The sequence below is a fragment of the Myotis lucifugus genome, unplaced genomic scaffold, assembly GCF_000147115.1.
Source record: "Myotis lucifugus unplaced genomic scaffold, Myoluc2.0 scaffold_324, whole genome shotgun sequence".
In the NCBI taxonomy this organism is placed as follows: Eukaryota; Metazoa; Chordata; class Mammalia; order Chiroptera; family Vespertilionidae; genus Myotis; species Myotis lucifugus.
Window position 1 is genome coordinate 1,029,291 of NW_005871372.1, and position 20,542 is coordinate 1,049,832.

The window sequence follows — 20,542 nt, forward strand, 5'->3', positions numbered from 1 at the left end:
CCACTATGCAAATAAAAAGATACTCAACATCACTAATCATCAGGAAAATGTAAATACCACAAGATACTACTATATACACACTCCAGGGACTAAAATTAAAGACTGACAACCCCAACAATGCAATGCCAGAGGAATGCAATATGTACAACCAGTTTATAAGAATCTGCCAAACTATTTTGAAAGTTAAACCATATGACCCAACAGCCCTACTCCTAGACATTTACAAGAAAAATAGAAATACATGTCCAACCAAAGACTTGTACATGAAATTCACAGCAGTTTGGTACATAGTAGCCCAATTTTTAGAACTCAAACATCCATTAAAGGGTCAACAGATAAACAAATTGTGGTATATCCATACAATGGATTCTACTCAACAACAGGAAGGACCACACTGATACTTGTACTATGCGTGACCCTTAAAAATAAAATACTAAGCAAGCAAGTCAGACACAAGAGAGCATATTTTATGATTCCATTTATATAAAACTTTAGTAAAGACAGGACTAGTCTATAGTGATAGAAAGCAAATCAGTGGTTGCCTGGGATGGGCAGATGGGAGAGATAACTGGAAAAGACATAAGGAAACCTTCTGGAGTAGATAAATGTTCTATATTTTTATTTTATTGGTGTTTACAAAGGTGAGGATGTGTTAAAAGTCAAAGAACTATACACTTATAATGTGTAAATTATATCTCAATAAATCTATTTCTTAAATAAACCTAGTTACCTTTTATTTTCTCCAACAACTGACTCTGGTACATGGTATATCTTAATGCCTGCATCCACGGCCTCACATCATGTTGTTTACATGAACGCAAAGCTTCACTGAAGAGTGGAATAAGACAGTCCTGCCAGGGAAAAACCAAAACTCCTTAATGGAAATAGGCTCCTTACATGTTTGTCGACTGAGTTTAGTTACACCCCCATAGGACAGCTACCTCAGCTCTACTTCAGGTTTATATACATTAAACTCTCCCCTTTCTTCACTGTATCTTCTAATCACAGGAGGAAAAGACACTCTAAGAGAAAACTGTTTTACCCCCCCCAAAAAATTGTTTTTCAGAATGTAAATCCAATTTATCAATATATTTATCAATAAAGTACACAATTTTTATAAAAAATAAACAGCATATTTACTGTAAAGCAGAGGCTAAATTACAGAAACATATAAAACTATTTCTTCATAAACACATTTCCAAAGATTATAATTCCTTTGGGAAGAGCTTATCTTTGACTAAACTTTAACCTATCTGGGAAAAGGAGGGAATGTCTTCATTTTAGTCAAATCTAAAATTTATATAATCTGCCCAAGGGAGATATGTTTATGTACACCAACACCTTGTCCAAAAAGAAAAAGGAAGAAAAAAATTAAGCAATTAGCATCCTTGAGATTATGTATCTTAGGTTCTTTGATCTGCCTTACACACTTCTCAAATGAAGATCTGCCTGAAAATGGCATTTCAGATTTCTGTATTTGCTAGCTTGTCCAAACAAAACCCACAAATGCTATTTTAAAAATTGAAAAATAGTCTTTGCTCTACACTAGTGCCTATTGATGATTGAAAGAATATCCTGGTAAAGATATACACACCTCTGTAGAAAGTCTGTTAGAAACTGTGTTCTCCAAAGCAAAAGAGCAATACAGTTGTAAGGTACTCAGAACTGGAAGAGATTGGGAGACTGTCAAAGTAGAAAGTCTCAGTGGTCCAATAGCTATACGTGAGGTTTGCTTCAAGTACTTTACCATGTTTCTGAAACAAAATATTTATTATTAATTAATTAATGAGATGTCTCAACTTGTAACCGCTAAAGGGTATAAAGCAGTTTGATAAGATGCTTCCATATTGGCATCCAAAGTGAGGAAAGGAAGAGGATCTGGCCTGCTCTTTAGTAAAATGATATAAGCAAGTCAGGGCATGTGCTTTTGGGGGGAGGGGGAGTTATATTTTATTTACTGTCAACTTCAGTGTATATTGGCAAGTGGCATTCACATATTATACAACTTCTACAACGAAATGAAGCTATCATGACTAGCACTGTAGTGCTCTGTTAACTGCCTCACCCCACCAGAGTACATACATTTGTTGTGAATTATCTATCTATATAAAAGCCTAAGCGACTGTCACAACCGAAACAACCAGACGACAGAAAAGGCTATGTGGGGCAACCAGGCCAGCAGGGGGGGTTAGTGAGGGGCGACCAGGCCAGCAAAGGGGGGGGTGGGGGGGGGCAGTGAGGGGCGATCAGGCAGGCAGGCAGGTGAGCAGTTAAGAGCCAGCAGTCCAGGATTCTGAGAGGGATCCCGGATTGGAGAGGGTGCAGGGTGGGCTGAAGGGACCTCCTCCCCCCCCCCCCCCCCCCCCGCGCACAAATTTTGTGCACCGGGCCTCTAGTACATATGTAATGCACATTCACCTCCTTAGGATTCAACTTACTCAGTGATAGACTGCCACTTCTGATCTTGTTCTAGATGGTTTAAAGCAGTTGCCAAACAAACAGAGCTTCTTAACAACTGAACTTCAATGGCTTTCTGGAGTTCCCTTGGATCTGGACTCAACATGTTAGGAAGCAGTTTTTTCATATCTACATAAGTTAAATAGATTCCATTAAAAGTTAATTCACTTTTAATGTACGAGTAATAAGATATTTTGACAGTGTTAAGAAATTATCAATTAATACCTCCTTTCATATTAGTTTCAAACAAGTAAATACTACTTCTGACACCTATGAAAATGATTCTTTATATAAAATTTTAATTTAGAACTCCCCCAAATGAGTTCATTTCAAGGCTTAGAAATCAGTAAGTCACTATTCATAGGGGTTAATCTAGAGCTACTTTGGCAAATCTTACTGAATCTAGCAAATCAATGCTACCACACAAATTACCCAATACTACAGTATACATTATACAAAATCTTTCAGTTGTGATAAAAAACTTAATTAATGAACCACATCAAGATGTCAAGCACAAAATATATTTAGCTTAAACACTACTCATACTTTTTCAAGAAAATTGGCTAGATAAATTTCAAAGTATTACTTTTTAAAGTTTGCTTAATTTTAAACTATTTATTTGCCAAATAAACAGAACAGTCCTAAATTAGCTGATTTGCATGGAACTCTGCCCCAAAGTTCATATACAATAACTTCCCAGATTTCCCAGTAAAATCCTAAAAGCCAAACATTTTGAGCAACTTGTGAATAAAAATTATCTCAAATACCTATTTTTTCTTTTGATCCTCCAGCAAGTAGATTGATATTTTCTCCTGGTAACAGTTCTAATTGCTCAGTACATTCAACGAATTCTCCAGACTCAAAACTGCTTAGTGATCTGTAATTAAAATATAGGTTAGCTTGTATTATGTATTACACCATATCCAGCCTGTGGAACCATTAAAAAAAATTTTTTTCTTAAAAAAGACAGCAAAATTACACAGCATTCTTTTGATGAAGCTCTTTCCACAGCAGCCACCATTTTATTTTTATTTTGAAGATGTGACTACCATCTTAATTAGCACTAAAATTGGACTGGCAAACCGGAAAGTCACAGCTTTAGATATTACGCAGTTTAGCATGCTCACCCCTCCATGTCGCCTTCCTCTTTTTGCATGCGCCTATTTTCATTGAGGCCCCTCCAACAAACTGGCAGTGGACTTCTGCAGGGCAACTTCAACATCTAGTTCTCCCCAAGCTATCACCAGACATCCTATAGGGCCTCACCCATCATCTAAAGCCCAAGACCCTGTAGGTCTTTATTATTTCGATCTTATATCCTAGTCCTGCCTTCATTCACTGCTGACACCCCTCCCCCGTCCCTCTCTACCTTTCCTACTGTGTTTCATTGAATCTGTTTTCTCTTCTTTTAAGGAAGTCTTCCTTTCCATCTCCTTCCCTTACCTGAAAATGGTGAACCCTCTGAAACTCCCTCCTATAGTCCTAGAGCATCAATGCCAAGATGAGAGGCCTCACCTTCTAGCTCCTCACTGCTACTTTCAGATCCCTGACCCTGTTCCCATTCCTATTGTAGCTGCTCTCTAACCAAGATGACTTAGTTTCTTAATCTCTTCTCTGTGAATCACTCATCTTTTCCTATCCCCCTCACTGTGTTGCTTCCCTTACATCTCAGCCTGAATCCAGCACTGTAAATAGACATCACTTGACTGTACCTGCTTCTACCTTAATAAGCCCCACGCCTGGCTCAATGTAATCACCAGCCTCTCAGGTGAGCCGTATGGCTGATGAACTGTCAAAACACTTACCCTTCTGCCACTACAGGGTCTAAGTCTTCTCCAGTGGTAAGTTCCGCCTGTGCCCACTATATTCTACAATACCCTCACACTTTCAGCTAATGACTGGCTCCTTAGGAAAATAAAAAAAAGAAGGAACAAAAACCACAGGCTTTAATTTCCTCTACCCTTACCCAACCTACCATCTACTCCCAAAACTATCTGTATCTAACTTTAACCTATTTCCTTGAGGCACAGAAAAGGTGGGGGGGGGGTGCGGCGGGGACGGGTTTCAGTTAATCCTTTAATCAACGTTCTTTACCCTTTTTCTTCAACCTCTGCTTTCTAGTGTCTCCTCCCCCTTTGCCTAAAAGAACACTTAATCTCACCAATCATATCCTATCTAATAAATCCTAATAATAGACAAACATGGTAATTGACCGTACATTCACTACGCCTCCCATTGGCTAATCAGCGTGATATGCAAATTAACCGCCAACAAAGATGGCGGCTAATTTGCATACCGCAGGCAGGGTGGGACAGCACCATCTAGCCTGCCCTGCCGCCATCCAGGCCTGCTATCTGTGACCCGGGGCAGCGGGTGTCCGTGTGTGACCCGACCCGGGGCAGCTGGGCGGTGCAGCAGCGATCGGCCAGCCCGCCCGGCCGCCATCCGGGCATCCTGTGTGTGACCCGCCCGGGGCGGCGCCCCAACCCCCGGATCGGCCCTGCCATGTGCGCGACCCGGGGCAGGCACTGAGGGATCAGGCCTGCCATCTGCCACCCGGGGAGCGGGCCTAAGCCAGCAGGTGGTTATCTCCCGAGGGGTCCCAGACTGTGAGAGGGCACAAGTGGGGCTAAGAGACACCCCCCCACCCCCTTCCCGTGCACAAATTTTTGTGCACCAGGCCTCTAGTATTTAAAATAAACACACAATATTCTACTTCAGCCACAGCTTCTTCCCCTAGACTTCAAGAAAAACTCACTACTGCTCTAGCCGGTTTGGCTCAGTGGATAGAGCATCGGCCCGCAGGCTAAAGGGTCCTGGTTTCAATTCAGGTCAAGGGCACGTACCTTGGTTGCAGGTTTCCCGGTCCTGGTCAGGGTGCATGCATGCAAAAGGCAACCAATTGATGTATCTCTCTCACATCAATATTTCTCTCTGTCTCTCCCTCACCTTTCTACTTTCTCTAAAAAGCAATGGAAAAATATCCTCGGGTGAGGATTAACAAAAAAAAGAAAGAAAGAAAAACTCAGTACCCAATTAACCTACCTAATGCTTTTCACTTTCAAATTTCTCCACCAACAGTGTTCAACCTGGCTGTTTCTCCTTCTCTCTCTATAAAGCTCTTCTTGCTTGCATCCTGGAGCTTCTGACAAGGCTGACTATTCCACTCTGGCTCTCATCTCCCACACTTCCTTTCTCAATGTCCTTGTGTTCTCTTCAATGGCTCCTTCCACATCCCTTAACAGATGCTCAAAAGTATTCTGAGCCCTCTTGGCACACTTTCATTTTTACTCATTCTTCTCCAGAGCTTTACCTGTGGTTGGTGGTTTATAAGGGCTCCAGAGTATAGAGTCATGCCTTAATTATTCCCTATATGCTCATGATCCCCACATCTCTTTCTAGCTTAGATTTTCCTCCTTAGTTCCAAATCCAGTTCTTAACTGCATACTTAATTTCATCTGCATGTTTCACAAACACTTTTCTTAAACATGCCTCACTGTTCTTCGTGCGTTCCTACTTCAATTAATAGTATGTTTTCTCCTCCCTCTACTTTTACAGCCACAAATTAATGGTCTATATGCTATCCTTGCCCCCACATCTCCTGTCTCTTTACAACACAGCAGAGTGAACCACTAACACAGATCATAACATGCCTTTCCTGTTCAAATTCCACCTACGATTTTTTTTAGCTTATTAGGGGTCAAAGTCCTTTTCACACTTATTTCTTTTTATTACTAATTTTTACTTGGTTCTTATTTGTTTTTATTAACCTTTCAAAAATGTATTTATAGCTCACATTTATGTCAATGTTTAGTATTAGAAGGGTTTTGGGTCTTGACTTAGAAGTTTGATGCTTTTGTGATAGGAACTTAACTTTTGTTTATATTAATCCTATATAATAAAAGCCTAATACGCTGTGTCTGGTCGTCCATTCAAACAATCAGTGTAATATGCTAATGATATACTAAGGCTACTCAACCCTCACTACGACGTGCAATGACCACCAGGGAGTAGACACTCCGACCGGTAGGTTAGCTTGCTGCTGGGGTCTGGCCAATCAGGACTGAGTGAGATGGGCCAGACATGCCCTGGAGCCCTCCCATGGTCCCTCCCCGGCTGGCCAACCTCCCACGTCCCTCCCAGCCCCGATCGTGCACCGGGCCTCTAGTTAGCCTATAATAAAATTAGTTTCCTTATATGTTATTTCACTTCACTTAAAAGTCAATTTCCAAGAACCTATCAATGATATCAGTGAGGATTTACTGTATTCATATCTAATTTAGAAACAATGCCATCAAATGTAATCCTTTCTAAAGCAGTGAAAAATTTATCTTTATAATAGTCCCTCCCTTATTCATGGTTTCACTTTTTTTTTCTTTTTTTAAAAAATATGTATTTTATTGATTTCAGAGAGGAAGGGAGAGGGAGAGACAGAAACACCAATGAGAGAGAATCATTGATTGGTTGCCTCCTCCACGCCCCCTACTGGGGATCGAGCCCGCAACCCAGGGATGTGCCTTTGACTGGAATCGAACCCAGGACACTTTAGTCTGCAGACCGACGCTCTATCCGCTGAGCCAAACCAGCTAGGGCACGGTTTCACTTACCCACGGTCAACAGTGATCCGAAAATGTTAAATGGAAAATTACAGAAATAAACTATTCATAAGTTTTAAATTGTGCACTGTTCTGAGCAGCATGATGAAATCTCACACCATCCCACTTGGGACGGGAATCATCTCTTTGTCCAGATATCCACATGTATACACTACCTGCCCATGTATACTTAGTAGCTATCTAAGTTATCAGTAGGTTATCAGATGAGAGACAGGAGTCATACCACATTCGCATAAGCTTTATTACAGTATATTATTATAACTGTTCTATTTGATTATTAGTTATTGTTGTTAAGCTCTTACTCTGCCTAATTTATCTTTATCATTGGTTATGTATGCATAGGAAAAAGTATATACAGGGTTTGGTAATATCTGCAGTTTCAGGCATTTACTGGGGGTCTTAGAAAGTATCCCCTATGGATAAGGTGGGAGGCGGGGGGACTACTCTATATTCAGTTTTATTTTAGAATAGGAATAGGCTGAGAATCATACCAAGTAACTGTTTCAACAATTATGAGTCTGTTTTCGCATAGCATGAATGCCCTCCTCACTTGAATAGGCTCTGAGAATCATACCAAATAACTGTTTCAACAATTATGAGTCTGTTTTCGCATAGCATGAATGCCCTCCTCACTTCTAATGTTGGTTTCTAACTATAGTCATTTTTAGAACGCAGCATTAGAGCTACAACCATCTTGCAATAGTAGATATGACCAATTTCAACATTTTTCTGCCACAGAGGAAGCCTTTAAAGTTACTGAAAATTTGTTTAATGGGGTTAAGTATCATAATTTACAACTGAAAAAAAACACCTTACTTTATATAGTTGAAATCCGCTTTTAGGTTGAGAGAAGTACTGCTGGTACTCTTTTTCAAGTCGTGGATAGCATTCTGCCATTCCTGTACAGCAGCCCAATCAGCAATTGAAATGTAGCACTCACATGCTTTATTTCCCAAATAATTTATAACCTCAGGGGAAGAGTCAGGTGGTTTGGACAACAAAGATTTCCTGGAGTCACCTGAGTGAAAGTATTTATAATACATATAGAGAGATCCAGAGCAGTTATGAATATATCAGAGTGCAGAAATTAAAAAGCATGCAGTAAGATCATCAGTATAAATTATTTGATGACTACTTTTATTTAAATGTTGAATACTCACCGTTTAGAGAATGTTTTGGGCTGGCGCTATTTCGCCCGGCATTGGCCAATGTAAGAACAGATTTGTCGAAACTGGAGATGCAGCAATCAACCCCTGTCATGGCACACAGATGCTCCTGGTACTCCACAGAGGCCTTTTCAAACCTTCAACGCAAATTGAGACAGCCTTATTTTTAAATTATCCACATATTCATTTCCATAAAAACTGGAAAGAATGAATCACTCAATAAAATGAGCTAGATAATTAGTTGATTATTTTGCGTGGGGCGTGCAAAAAATTAGATCTCTTCCTCCCAACAACTGAAAATAAATTACATTGTTAAATGTTGAAATAAAGATGGCAAAAAATAACAGAAAATATTTGGATAAATATCTGATCTCAATGTGTGCAAAGGCTAATAGAAAAATAAATACAAGAAAAGAATCCATAAAGTAACAGATCTAATGGCATAATAATCTGAAACTTCTGGGTATAAAAAAAACCCATCATAAACATTAAAAGCAAATTACAAGTCAAGAAATTAAATAGCATCAATAATCTTGGTGTATATTAAAATTTCACAGATCAATACAGAAAAAAATGAGAGGCCATGAAAACTTAATCTGGGTTTTCAAAAATCACAAATGATCAATATAGCACACAGAGATAAGTTTTACTATTAACCATTAATAAAGCAATGTAGCCAGGGCAGTGTGGGTCAGTGGTTGAGAGTCCACCCATGAACCAGGAGGTCACAGTTCGAGGGCACATGCCTGGGTTGTGGACTCGAATCCCAGTAGGGGGCATGCAGTGATTCTCTCTCATCACTGATGTCTCTCCCCCCTCCCCCCCAAAAAAATAAAGCAATGTAAAATAAAACAAATACTTTCAATGATGACGGTGACCGGGTTCTTATTTCTCAGTGACACTCAGTGTTCACAAAGGTGAAGATAAGGTATTCTCTACTGTTAGGGATTTAAATTGGAATAAACTTTCTGTAGGGTAACTTAGTAACAGTATGTATCATAGCCTTTCTTAGATCCATAGCCTTTCTTCTAGTAAATCAGCTTGTAGAAATGAATTCAAAGAAAATAACCACAACTATGAGCAAATAGCTAAATGCCAAGGTGTATTAAGAAAGTGTAGTAAAGCCCTAGCTGGTTTGGCTCAGTGGACAAAGCATCAGTCTGCGGACTGAAGGGTCCCGGGTTCGATTCCAGTCAAGGCACATGCCAGAGTTGCGGGCTCGATCCCCAGTAGGGGGCGTGCAGTAGGCAGCCAATCAATGATTCTTTCTCATCATTGATGTTTCCATCTCTCTCTCCTTCTCCCTTCCTCTCTGAAATCAATAAAAATATATTTTTTTAAAAAATGAAGGTGTAATAAAAAACAAACAACAGAAATGACCTTATTGCCCAACAACAGGGATGTTAAATTCGGGTATATTCACATATAAATATAACTGTGATGTTAAAAATCATATTGTAGAATATTTTAACATGGCAAAGTACTTTTTAAAATATTGCTCAGTGGAAAAAGCAAAACCATGTGGCCAGCAAAAACACTGCTATTTCTGTGTAAAGAGGGGAGAAAATGACATGAGAAGAAAAAAGAACAAAAAGGCATATACACAAGAACTATAGTTACCATTAGGAGATGGAATTATTTTTTTTTCCTACATTTTACAGATTTGATAAAACTTACATCAATGTACACAGATTATGGTACATTCTCATTTATCTAGAGAAATCAAATGAGTCTGAATGTTGAGTGTACAGGGCTAATAAGCAATTACTCTAGCCATAAAGGATAATTTGTACCAGACTGATGTGAAAGGTTATTAATTAAGGATCAAGTTCAAAAGTATTTATAAACCAAATAATTGGCAGATCTTGTTTTAAGAAAGAATTCTTATTAATTCACAAATAAGAAAGACACTTAAGTTTTGCTACTAAAGACTGACTGAAGATGTGTCCTAGTAAAATGATTTATAAGCAAGCTCCAACTGCTAAAATTGATCAAAGCTGTTTTAGCATTTAAATACAATGTTAGCCAGTAATACAAATGATTTAAACATAAAGAAATTCTATCACCCATTTCCTTCCTTCCAACTTACCTCCCTTCAGCCTGTTGGGCCACTGAGTTAATCCAAAGAAGATTTTTCCCAACAATGGAAGATGACCAGACAGCAATTCCCTGTATCGCTTCAGGACAATGAAGTTCACACAGTGCTTCTACCACCATCATGATGGTTACTTCCAATTCATTCCCCTGAAAATGGCACTCAGAAAAATTAAACTCAGACATCAATACCATTAAATTCAAAATCTCTTCTAAATTTACAACTACTGGTCATAATCAAAGCCTATTTAAGGTCAAATGTACTTAATTATTTTAACAACCATGATATTACAACATTTAGGGTATAATTCTTAAAATTTAATATATAATGTAGCTACAAAAGGTGACTGACAGAACCTTAATAGCACATGGGTGTTAATCTTTACAAAATAAAAGGTTCCCCAATATTTAAACTATGGCGTCTGTAGGAGTAACACATGAAGTAAATAAAAGCCAAATTAAATGTAAACATGAATTAAAAGATGATTAATTTCATGTCTCTGAATATTACCTGACTTACCTTCATTAGCAAACATTTGTTATATTTGGATACCCCTTATTGAGCCCACTTACAACCCAGCACTTTTCCCATACATTGCAACATTATTATTACATATACTTCTGCATACATTACAATTTACATATACTTTTCTATGCATTATACTATCATCATTATAACTTATAAAAATCATTTCTTCCATAGACAAATTTCTTAGAATTAATTAACTTTAATGTTCCAACCTTATGTATAAGTAATGCATATTTTGACATGTTCTAAGTCCAAAAATATGAATAAGTGACTTTGGAAGTTATTGCTTTTATGAAACATTAGATCAAAAACTTTGAAAATGAATAAAAGTTTTCATTTATTTTATCCATGGATTAAATAACAGCAAAGGAATTAAACCCAAGTTTTTCTATCCAACAGATTTAAAATTAACTCCAAACACACCACTTTACCTGAGATAGATTTGTCTTCATTTCTGAAAGCAAGTCAAAGCCATGTCTCACTGTCACAGCAGGCTGACCTGCCAACAATCCAACCCTCATGATGGAGAGTCGAATCCGAGTCAGCCAGTCTTGACAAGTTTGACGATTGGTATAGAAAAAAGTTCTAATGACCTTTATAATAAGAAGAAAATAGGTTCAAATTATAGGTTCAAATGTCTCAAACACACATACAACAAATATACAAGTCTACTGTGAAGTCAGCTCTACACACCACCACCAGGTTTGACCATGAAACTGCTACAGAGCAACACTTAGCCCACTGAAACCAACCTTGGGAGGGGATGTTAGTGCATTAGCACATCCCTCATATGCATTATACATTAACTTCTCCAAATTTTCCAAATACTGCAGAAGAAGAACAAGTCTAAGCTGGTTGCTACTGTGGCCTTCATCATTGTCTGCAGTTGTCCACTGACTAACATCTTGATCAGGATTTAATGTGTGAGCCGCAAGACTTCTAATGATACCTAAAAGCAAAGACAACATTCCATATTTAAAAGAAATCTTTAAAAAGTGCAGAAGTACTTGGAGATAATTTCACAAATTCACATTTATCAAGTTTCCTCTGTATAGCCATCATTTAAAAACAAAACTCTCAATATAAAAGAATTTTCATTTTTCGAGAAAAGTGTTTTCTCCATACAAATCCCTTAACTGTTTTTAAAAATATATTTTTATTGATTTCAGAGAGGAAGGGAGAGGGAGAGATAGAAACATCAATGATGAGAGAGAATCATTGATTGGCTGCTTCTTGTACATCCCCAACTGGGGATGGAACCCACAACCGGGGCATGTGCCCTTGACTGGAATCGAACCCGGGACTCTTCAGTCCACAGGCCGACACTAGCCACTGAGCCAAACCAGCCAGGGCAAATCTCTTAAATTTTTAAACAAAAACAGACAACCATGTTGTTGCCAACACAATTATTCAATGAAAGCTTATTCTAACAAAATTGTCTAAAAAATAAACTTAAAAGGAAAAATATCATACTCTCATATTTTTGTTTTAACAAAGACGAATGTCTTAATATAAGGCTTGAAAGTATTTACATCACAATGTTTGCCAAAGAACTAGTCAATTACCTTCAATTGTCTGGAAGGTATCTTGAGCTCTGCCCAGTGGGGTTCTCAACTTAGAAAGGACAGTGAACTGTGCTGCTTCCCAAATAGCCCACTGCCAAAGGACGGCATCTGTCTTTAGAAGATTTCGGGGAATTGTTGATTGGTCACGCTTATCCAGTCTCTGGCAGCTATAGAACAATCTTTCTAACCAGTTGTCCTTCCTGGGAAAAGTAGTTTCATATTTAACAGACAATGACAACTTCATTTTAATAATAATAAAAATTACAAGGGGAATGGAAGCAGGGAACTACAATTTTTCCTACTCCAAAAAGGCAAAAACTGCAAGTTTGAGAAGCATTATACCCCCACCTCTTATTCTGCAGAGGTCTGTTACAGTCAAAACAGGATGGAGGTATGGTATGGATGGATGATTAGGGTAAAAGGCTCAAAGACAACCTGGCTATCAGGCTAAAACATTCACTCCAACTAAGCATCTCCAGAATGTCTATCCCCCCAGACCCTGCTCAAAGCACTGATGACAAGTTTAGATCAGTTAACTGTCAACCACATTTCATCTCTCAATTTCAAAGGCCTTTGTCTTTATCCAGATCAGGGGTCCTCAAACTTTTTAAACAGGGGGCCAGTTCACTGTCCCTCAGACCGTTGGAGGTCCGGACTATAGTTTTAAAAAAAACTATGAACAAATTCCTATGCACACTGCACATATCTTATTTTGAAGTAAAAAAACAAAACGGGAACAAATACAATATTTGTATTTGCATGTGGCCCGCAGGCCATAATTTGAGGACCCCAGATCCAGATGCTAATTTCAAAGCAATGGTTCCTACTGAAAACTAAAATAATCCATTTTATAATATCATTTTCTATACCACTCCTGACATTTTCTCCTTAAAAGTAGGCGTAGGGCCAAGATATTCAAGTATATGTTACTTTCCCCAGTTAAAGAGTCAAAGAAATATCTCACCCTGTTCTATGAGAGTTCCCATATAAAATAAAACTAATAACATCAGAGAAATCTTGCGGGTGGAATGTATTACTCGGTGCTTTACTCATGTGACTTCTCAATGCTAAAGAAATTTCTTGAATTTCGGTGTGATTGTTATTGCTGTAGACAGAAAATAAAGTCACTGTCATGAAAAATGTTTAGTTAAAAGGTTAGTACATACTATAAATGGGCCATTTCTTTGATAACTAAATTTGGAAGTAAAAAAATAAAATTGAGGCTTTAAAACACAAAATGCTACTACAACTATTAAATTTCTGGCTCTTAAACATCCCAAATTAACTTGATCAAAACAATAAACGATCGCAGTTTAGTTTTTTTCAAGTAACTGAAATACTAAGAAACACATTTTGGCACTACATGAATTACTCTACACTAATTATCATGAGCTTATCTCTCTTCAATCACTGAGAAGGGCCATACAAGATATGACATTAATTCAATAATAGGTGACTTATCTTTTCCTAAACTATGTTAGGCAGTAAAAACATAGTGGAATGTCTTTGCCCCAACAAAACTGTTATACCTCAGGACAACATCTAAAGGAATTGACTTCAACAGCTTTCCAAATGCTTGTCGAATGCGAGTCCCACTGTGGACTAGCTGAACACGGCAAACATCAACACACCTATGAAAAAATGAAACAGATGATACAGGTGTGGCAATATTTCCAAGTTATTAGGGCTAGGGTCAAAAGATAGGATCTTTAGTCCATACCTCTGTAAAAGATCATCCGGCAAAGAAGAGGACAATGCGTGGAGACTGCTGCATGCTTGCAGACAGATATTCACATCTTCGACAAGAGCTATTAAAAATTAAAAGATAGTTATTTTCAGCTTGCCAAAAGAATTTCTATGCCAGCATATCATAATTTTCTGACATTCAACAAACAGTGAGGGCCTACTATGGAGTAGGCTCTGCCCCTGCCTAGAATTCTCACTGGCACTAACGTTTGAGAAAATGATAGTTCCAACAAAATCCACTTACTAGTAAAGTGGCTAGTCTTTACCCAAATCTTTCTCTGAGGGAAATTTCAAAAGTTCATGAAACATATAACATCACATAAGTTTTAAAATGTGACAACTACTTAAACACCTAAAATTACTTATTTTTGACATATTAAGAATGAAGAAAAAAAAACATATTATACATCGCTCACTAAAATGGGGATTATACATTTCAGGACATGGAAGTATTAAATGACTATCTTTCTCCCATTACCAATGATCCCTTGTTAAATGTTAACAAAATTAAAATAAGCACAGAAACTTACTGTTGGCTAAAAGGCCTTTGCAAAATTTATGGAAAGATGGAAGAGAGAATAAAGGTGCATATGTTTCAGACTTCTTCATTAAAACAGCCACTTCCAAAGCCCAAGTCATTAACAGTTTCCTGAAATACAAAATATACAGTGATATTACATTACAAAAGATAAAATCAATGTTAAATATCTCCTCTTCTTGCATTAGTTTTGTTTGTTTTTTTAAATATCTCAAGCAATAGGAAACGAAAGTTAAAACTTTAGAAATCCCTTTGTCAAAAATTGCATGCCTTTAAAAAATCTATATATTTATCCATAAAATATTGGGGTTTACATAATTCTTTTGAAAAAGAATAAGAAATCCCAGATTAAACAATAATACCAAATTTTAAAGTGCCTCAATAATGAAGAAGTTGCTCTACCCCAACTCAAAAATTTTCATTCCTTACTCTCAAATCATGAAGTCAAATTAATAAAAAGTGCCCTAGCTGGTTTGGCTCAAGTGGATAGAGCGCCGGCCTGCGGACTGAAGGGTCCTGGGTTCGGTTCCCGGTCAGGGCACATGCCCAGGTTGCAGGCTTAATCCCCTGTAGGGGGCGTGCAGAAGGCAGCCCATCAATGATTCTCTGTCATCATTGATGTTTCTCTCTTTCCCCCTCTCTGAAATTCATAAGAATATATTTTTAAAAAATTAGTAAAAAGTTAGGAAGTGTTAACATAAAATATTACTCGGTTACCTTGTGTCCTGGTTAAGATTATCTTTCTTAAGCAATATTCCCAGGAGATTTAATATAATTGAGAAATGTTTCTTTGTAGCTGTAGTTACAGTACTAATCACGGCTCCATCAAACAAAGACGGGGATGACGAACTAAGACTACTAGATATAAAGTGATCGTGCCTGGAAGACAAAGTTCGGATCATCTTTCCATCTCTAAATTTTTTTTTAAACAAGCAATTCCAAAGTTAAATCAGCACATATTTTTTTAAAACTGTACTTTAAAGGGCCTATCTAGCCCTTTAAAAATTTTTTCTTCTTAAGAATATTTGTACATACAGTACCTGGTACAATGAGAATACAAAGTGTAAAGCACTGCATACTGAATGGCAGGGAAGTGAACAGCCAGGTCATCGTGCACAATCATCAGATTCTTACTCAGGAGTGCAAAGACAGTTGGAGACAGCGCCCACATCTGATGATGTACAAAAGAAAGTGTTTGACTCATCCAATACGTGTACCAAGGTAAATATGTCTATACATATTATAAAATTAAAATGACATTTAAATTTGGAAACAATCTAATACACTGAACAAGGGGTTAGCAAACACCTTTTGTGAAGATAAGAGAGTAAACATCTTAGACTCTGGGGCCATATGACACTTCTATTGCAATGTCCAACCCTTCAATTTTGCCAATGGAGTAAGAAGACATACATAGACAAAACAAATGAGTGGCTGTGTTTCAATAGAACTTTCTTTACAAAAACAGGTGTTTGGTGATAGCTGCATTCTGTGAACATACTATAATTCATTGACTTGAAATTTTAAATGGGAATTGTATGGTATGTAAATTATACTTCAATAAAGATTTTTTTTACAAAGAGGAAACAATTGGCCCATGGGCTGTAGTTTACTGATCCTGGCCTAAACAAAGCCCTCTGTACCCTTTACTGTAATACATTGGATTTCCTCAATTTTTCATATATTGCAAATGGCAAAATGCCCTGTCCACTGAGAAAAAACATACTGCCACCCTAAGCGTTTTACATGCTAAAATGCTCCATTCCACCTGACTGCTCTATCCCCTTCTCCTTGTTCCCAGAGAGCAGGACATAAACCTCCTCAAATCTGTATACAATGTGAATTACACAACAAATTTTTAAAGTGTAAAGAAAGGAAGAGTCTACTGCAGCCTTCCAACATAAGCCATAACTGGCAGTGAGGGAAGGAATAGCTATGGAAGGATAGAGATGAGGCAATATGACCTAACAATATGAACAGCATGCAAGTATAAACATCCAAATCTTGATTTTTTCCCTCCCTTCTCTTAGAAAGCATAATCTTAGTTATATGCCATTACTCTTTATTAGAAATAATGTTTTTCAATCCTGCAACGTCCACTAGAAAAAAATATATAAACTGTAGCAATAATTACAAAGAAAAAACAGGGGGTCACTTCACATTACTAAAAGGAAAGAAACTGTTATTCTTTCTCCAAAGAAATCATATATATTCCTAAAAAGTGGGCAGTCAAAAAGTGAGGCCATATGTAAGCATTGATTTTAGTAAAGAGGAGAAAAGTACCAGGGGAGGAAAGGGCTGCACACAAAAGAACTATATAAATTTGAGCTGTGGAAAATGTTGACAACTTTTCTCTAAGCATGTTAAAGTAAATGGGAGAAATTCATTAAAAAAGTTTTCTATGAAATATAACAGAGTCAGCCTGGTGGTCAAATCCCTCTAGTATTAACTACAACAATCAGGGCTTAACTACAACAAGACTGCGCACAAAGACCACTAGGGGGTGTACCAAGAGAGCGTAAAAAATGCGGAGACAAAGAAACAGGACAAAACTATCAAGGGAGGATATTGAGTTCAGAACCACACTTTTGAGGTCTCTCAAGAGGCTTCTAGAGTCTGTCGATAAACTTGATGAGATGTACAGGAAATCTAATGAGACCCTCGATGGTGTGATAAAGGACCATCTAGAAAGTAAGCATACACTGACTGAAATAAAGAATATTATACAGACTCCCAACAGCAGACCAGAGGAGGGCAAGAATCAAGTCAAAGATTTGAAATGCGAAGAAGCGAGAAACACCCAACCAGAAAAGCAAAATGAAAAAAGAACCCAAAAATACGAAGATAGTGTAAGGAGCCTCTGGGACAGCTTCAAACGTACCAACATCAGAATTATAGGGGTACCAGAAGATGAGAGAGAGCAAGATATTGAAAACCTATTTGAAGAAATAATGACAGAAAACTTCCCCCACCTGGTGAAAGAAATAGACTTACAGGCCCAGGAAGCGCACAGAACCCCAAACAAAAGGAATCCAAAGAGGACCACACCAAGACACATCATCATTAAAATGCCAAGAGCAAAAGACAAAGAGAGAATCTTAAAAGCAGCAAGAGAAAGAAACTCAGTTACCTACAAGGGAATACCCATACGACTGTCAGCTGATTTCTCAACAGAAACTTTGCAGGCCAGAAGGGAGTGGCAAGAAATATTCAAAGTGATGAATAGCAAGAACCTACAACCAAGATTACTTTATCCAGCAAAGCTATCATTCAGAATTGAAGGTCAGATAAAGAGCTTCACAGATAAGGAAAAGCTAAAGGAGTTCATCACCACTAAACCAGTATTATACGAAATGCTGAAAGGTATCCTTTAAGAAGAGGAAGAAGAAAAAGGTAAAGATACAAATAGTGAACAACAAACATGCATCTATCAACAAGTGAATCTAAGAATCAAGTGAATAAATAATCTGATGTACAGAATGAACTGGTGATTATAATGAATCAGGGACATAGAAAGGGAATGGACAGACTATTCTTGGGGGGGAAAGGGGAATGGGAGATGCGGGAAGAGACTGGACAAAAATCGTGCACCTATGGATGAGGACAGTGGGTGGGGAGTGAGGGCGGAGGGTGGGGCGGGAACTGGGAGGAGGGGAGTTATGGGGGGGGGGGGAAGAGGAACAAATGTAATCTGAACAATAAAGATTTAAAAAAATAATTAAAAAAAAAAGAAATATAACAAATATTTTAGAAATCTTATCAAGAAGTTGTCAAGGAAAGGAAGGAGAGAGCGCTAAACATATGGCAAGAAAATATTCCTGTTAATTTAAATTATTCAGGCACGTTCTAAATATGGCCATTTGTTCCATAGGGATTCTGTAGATGCATTGACATGACAGTAAATGAAATTCATAAATAGGCAATGAGAAGAGAATTCAATGTAGATAAACAAAGTGATTACAAGTAGAGACTCACCCCAATCAGTGAATTTTTGGCATTTCCAATTGTAGTCAGGGCACTGAGGTCAAATATAACTACAAATTTTGCATTGTCTACATTGAATACATGATTCTTAAAAGCCTCGTGCTTTATTTCAGAGCAGGCATCAGGAAGTTGTAGACTATGTAGCAGATTGTTTAGGGCACAAGTCATTTCTCCCAAAATTAATTTATAGGCAGTCTCCAAAACAGGAATATTCTTCAGGCTGAGCACTGCTTGATAAACAGCATGGGCTGCAGCAACAACCTGAAAAAGAGAATTCAGGAAAGTAACAATTCAACGGAAAACAAATCTTCTATAATTATATAGAAAATAAATTACTATCCACACATGGTGATGATGCAAATCAATTTAAGATTGGAAAATTTACTATACAGAACACTAAAAGATCTTAATTTCAAAAAAAAACCCAACCTTTTGGGAACCTACACACTTCAGTAGGTTTCTTTGTAATAAGTCTTTACTATATAGAAAGGAAATTCTAAATTAAAACTGGCCATATGAAATTTCTTAAAAGGACATTTTAAAAAAAACAGCCAGTGTCAAAGCACATATACAAACAGAATTTATTAAGATTGGTTTCACTACATCAACTTAGAAAGTCTATAGTGGTTTAGATATGGAGTCAGTTGAGAAAGTAATAATGAAGTTTTATGTATAATATACACAATAGTTCTCAACAAATTTAATAAAAACTAACGAAAATCTAAAAAAAATATCTGGCAATCATTCATCAAGGTATATAGCACTATAATCTACAAATACCAAGTTAAAACAATCATTATAATCACTATATTTTAAATCAAATATTTATCAATTCATTTATATAGCTTATAAACAAGATTAACCAAACTCTTTAATGACCTAAATTAAAAAGAGTAATTATGAATGTATTACTTACCTCTTTTTCTTTATGATAACGCAAAAACAGTAGTTTTGATGATGGTACAAACAATTTTTCTACAAATGATGATGGTAGTTTTGTATTTATCTGTTCAACAATCTAAGTGAATAAAATAAAAAGAAACGAGCTATCAAGTCACAAAATGACACTGAGGAGCCTTAAATGCATACTGTTAAATGAAAGGAGCCAATCTGAAAAGGTTATATAGTATACGATTCCAACTCTGTAGAAGACAAAACCCTGGAGACAGTAAAAATGTCAGTGGTTGTTGGGGTCTTAAGAGGAAGGAAGAAGAGAGGAGTAGGTGGAGCACATGGGATTTTTTAGAGCAGTGAAACTATTCTATATGATATTATAATGGTAAATATATGGCACTATACATTTGTCAAAACCCACAGAATGTAGAGTGAACCCTAAACTATAAAATTTAGTTAGTAAATTTTCTGTAAACCAAGAACTGCTCTGAAAAACAATCCATTTATTAAAAAAATAAAACAAAATACTATATAATATATCTATATCTATCTATGCTATACATTTTTTAAAATATATTTTTATTGATTTCAGAGAGGAAGGGAGAGGGAGAGATAGATAGAAACATCAATGAAAGAATCACTGATTAGCTGCCTCCTGCACACCCGCTACTGGGGATTGAGCCCACAACCCGGGCATAAGCCCTGAACGGGAATCAAACCATAACTTCCTGGTTCATGCTCAACCACTGAGCAGCACCAGCCAGGCAATGGTATACATTAAAAAAAAAAAATTTTTTTTTTAATTAATTTTAAGAGAGAGAGGAAGGGTGAGAGGGAACGGGAATCAAACCATAACTTCCTGGTTCATAACTTAATGCTCAACCACTGAGCAACACCAGCCAGGCAATGGTATACATTTAAAAAAAAAAATTTTTTTTTTAAATTAATTTTAA

The 20,542-nt window shown here is 37.2% G+C and overlaps 1 protein-coding gene across 9 annotated transcripts in view; it reads right to left on the reverse strand.

The window, feature by feature from the left end:
* The window catches only part of SMG1 (SMG1, nonsense mediated mRNA decay associated PI3K related kinase), a 108,671-nt gene that overhangs the window by 43,533 nt on the left and 44,596 nt on the right, over positions 1-20,542 (reverse strand). For 8 of the 9 annotated variants that reach the window (XM_023764240.1, XM_023764239.1, XM_023764242.1 and 5 more), the window contains 18 exons: positions 19,612-19,713; positions 18,687-18,956; positions 15,752-15,882; positions 15,429-15,590; positions 14,704-14,822; positions 14,148-14,235; positions 13,957-14,058; positions 13,392-13,532; positions 12,428-12,627; positions 11,615-11,811; positions 11,294-11,455; positions 10,329-10,483; positions 8,234-8,376; positions 7,890-8,091; positions 3,225-3,334; positions 2,439-2,586; positions 1,595-1,754; positions 731-851 (listed from right to left, as the gene is read on the reverse strand). In XM_023764240.1, the coding sequence (XP_023620008.1) occupies positions 731-851; positions 1,595-1,754; positions 2,439-2,586; positions 3,225-3,334; positions 7,890-8,091; positions 8,234-8,376; positions 10,329-10,483; positions 11,294-11,455; positions 11,615-11,811; positions 12,428-12,627; positions 13,392-13,532; positions 13,957-14,058; positions 14,148-14,235; positions 14,704-14,822; positions 15,429-15,590; positions 15,752-15,882; positions 18,687-18,956; positions 19,612-19,713 (2,713 nt within the window). Of the gene's footprint in view, positions 1-730; positions 852-1,594; positions 1,755-2,438; positions 2,587-3,224; positions 3,335-7,889; positions 8,092-8,233; positions 8,377-10,328; positions 10,484-11,293; positions 11,456-11,614; positions 11,812-12,427; positions 12,628-13,391; positions 13,533-13,956; positions 14,059-14,147; positions 14,236-14,703; positions 14,823-15,428; positions 15,591-15,751; positions 15,883-16,019; positions 16,100-18,686; positions 18,957-19,611; positions 19,714-20,542 lie in introns of those variants that run through there. The other variant, XM_023764245.1, reaches the window with a different exon arrangement.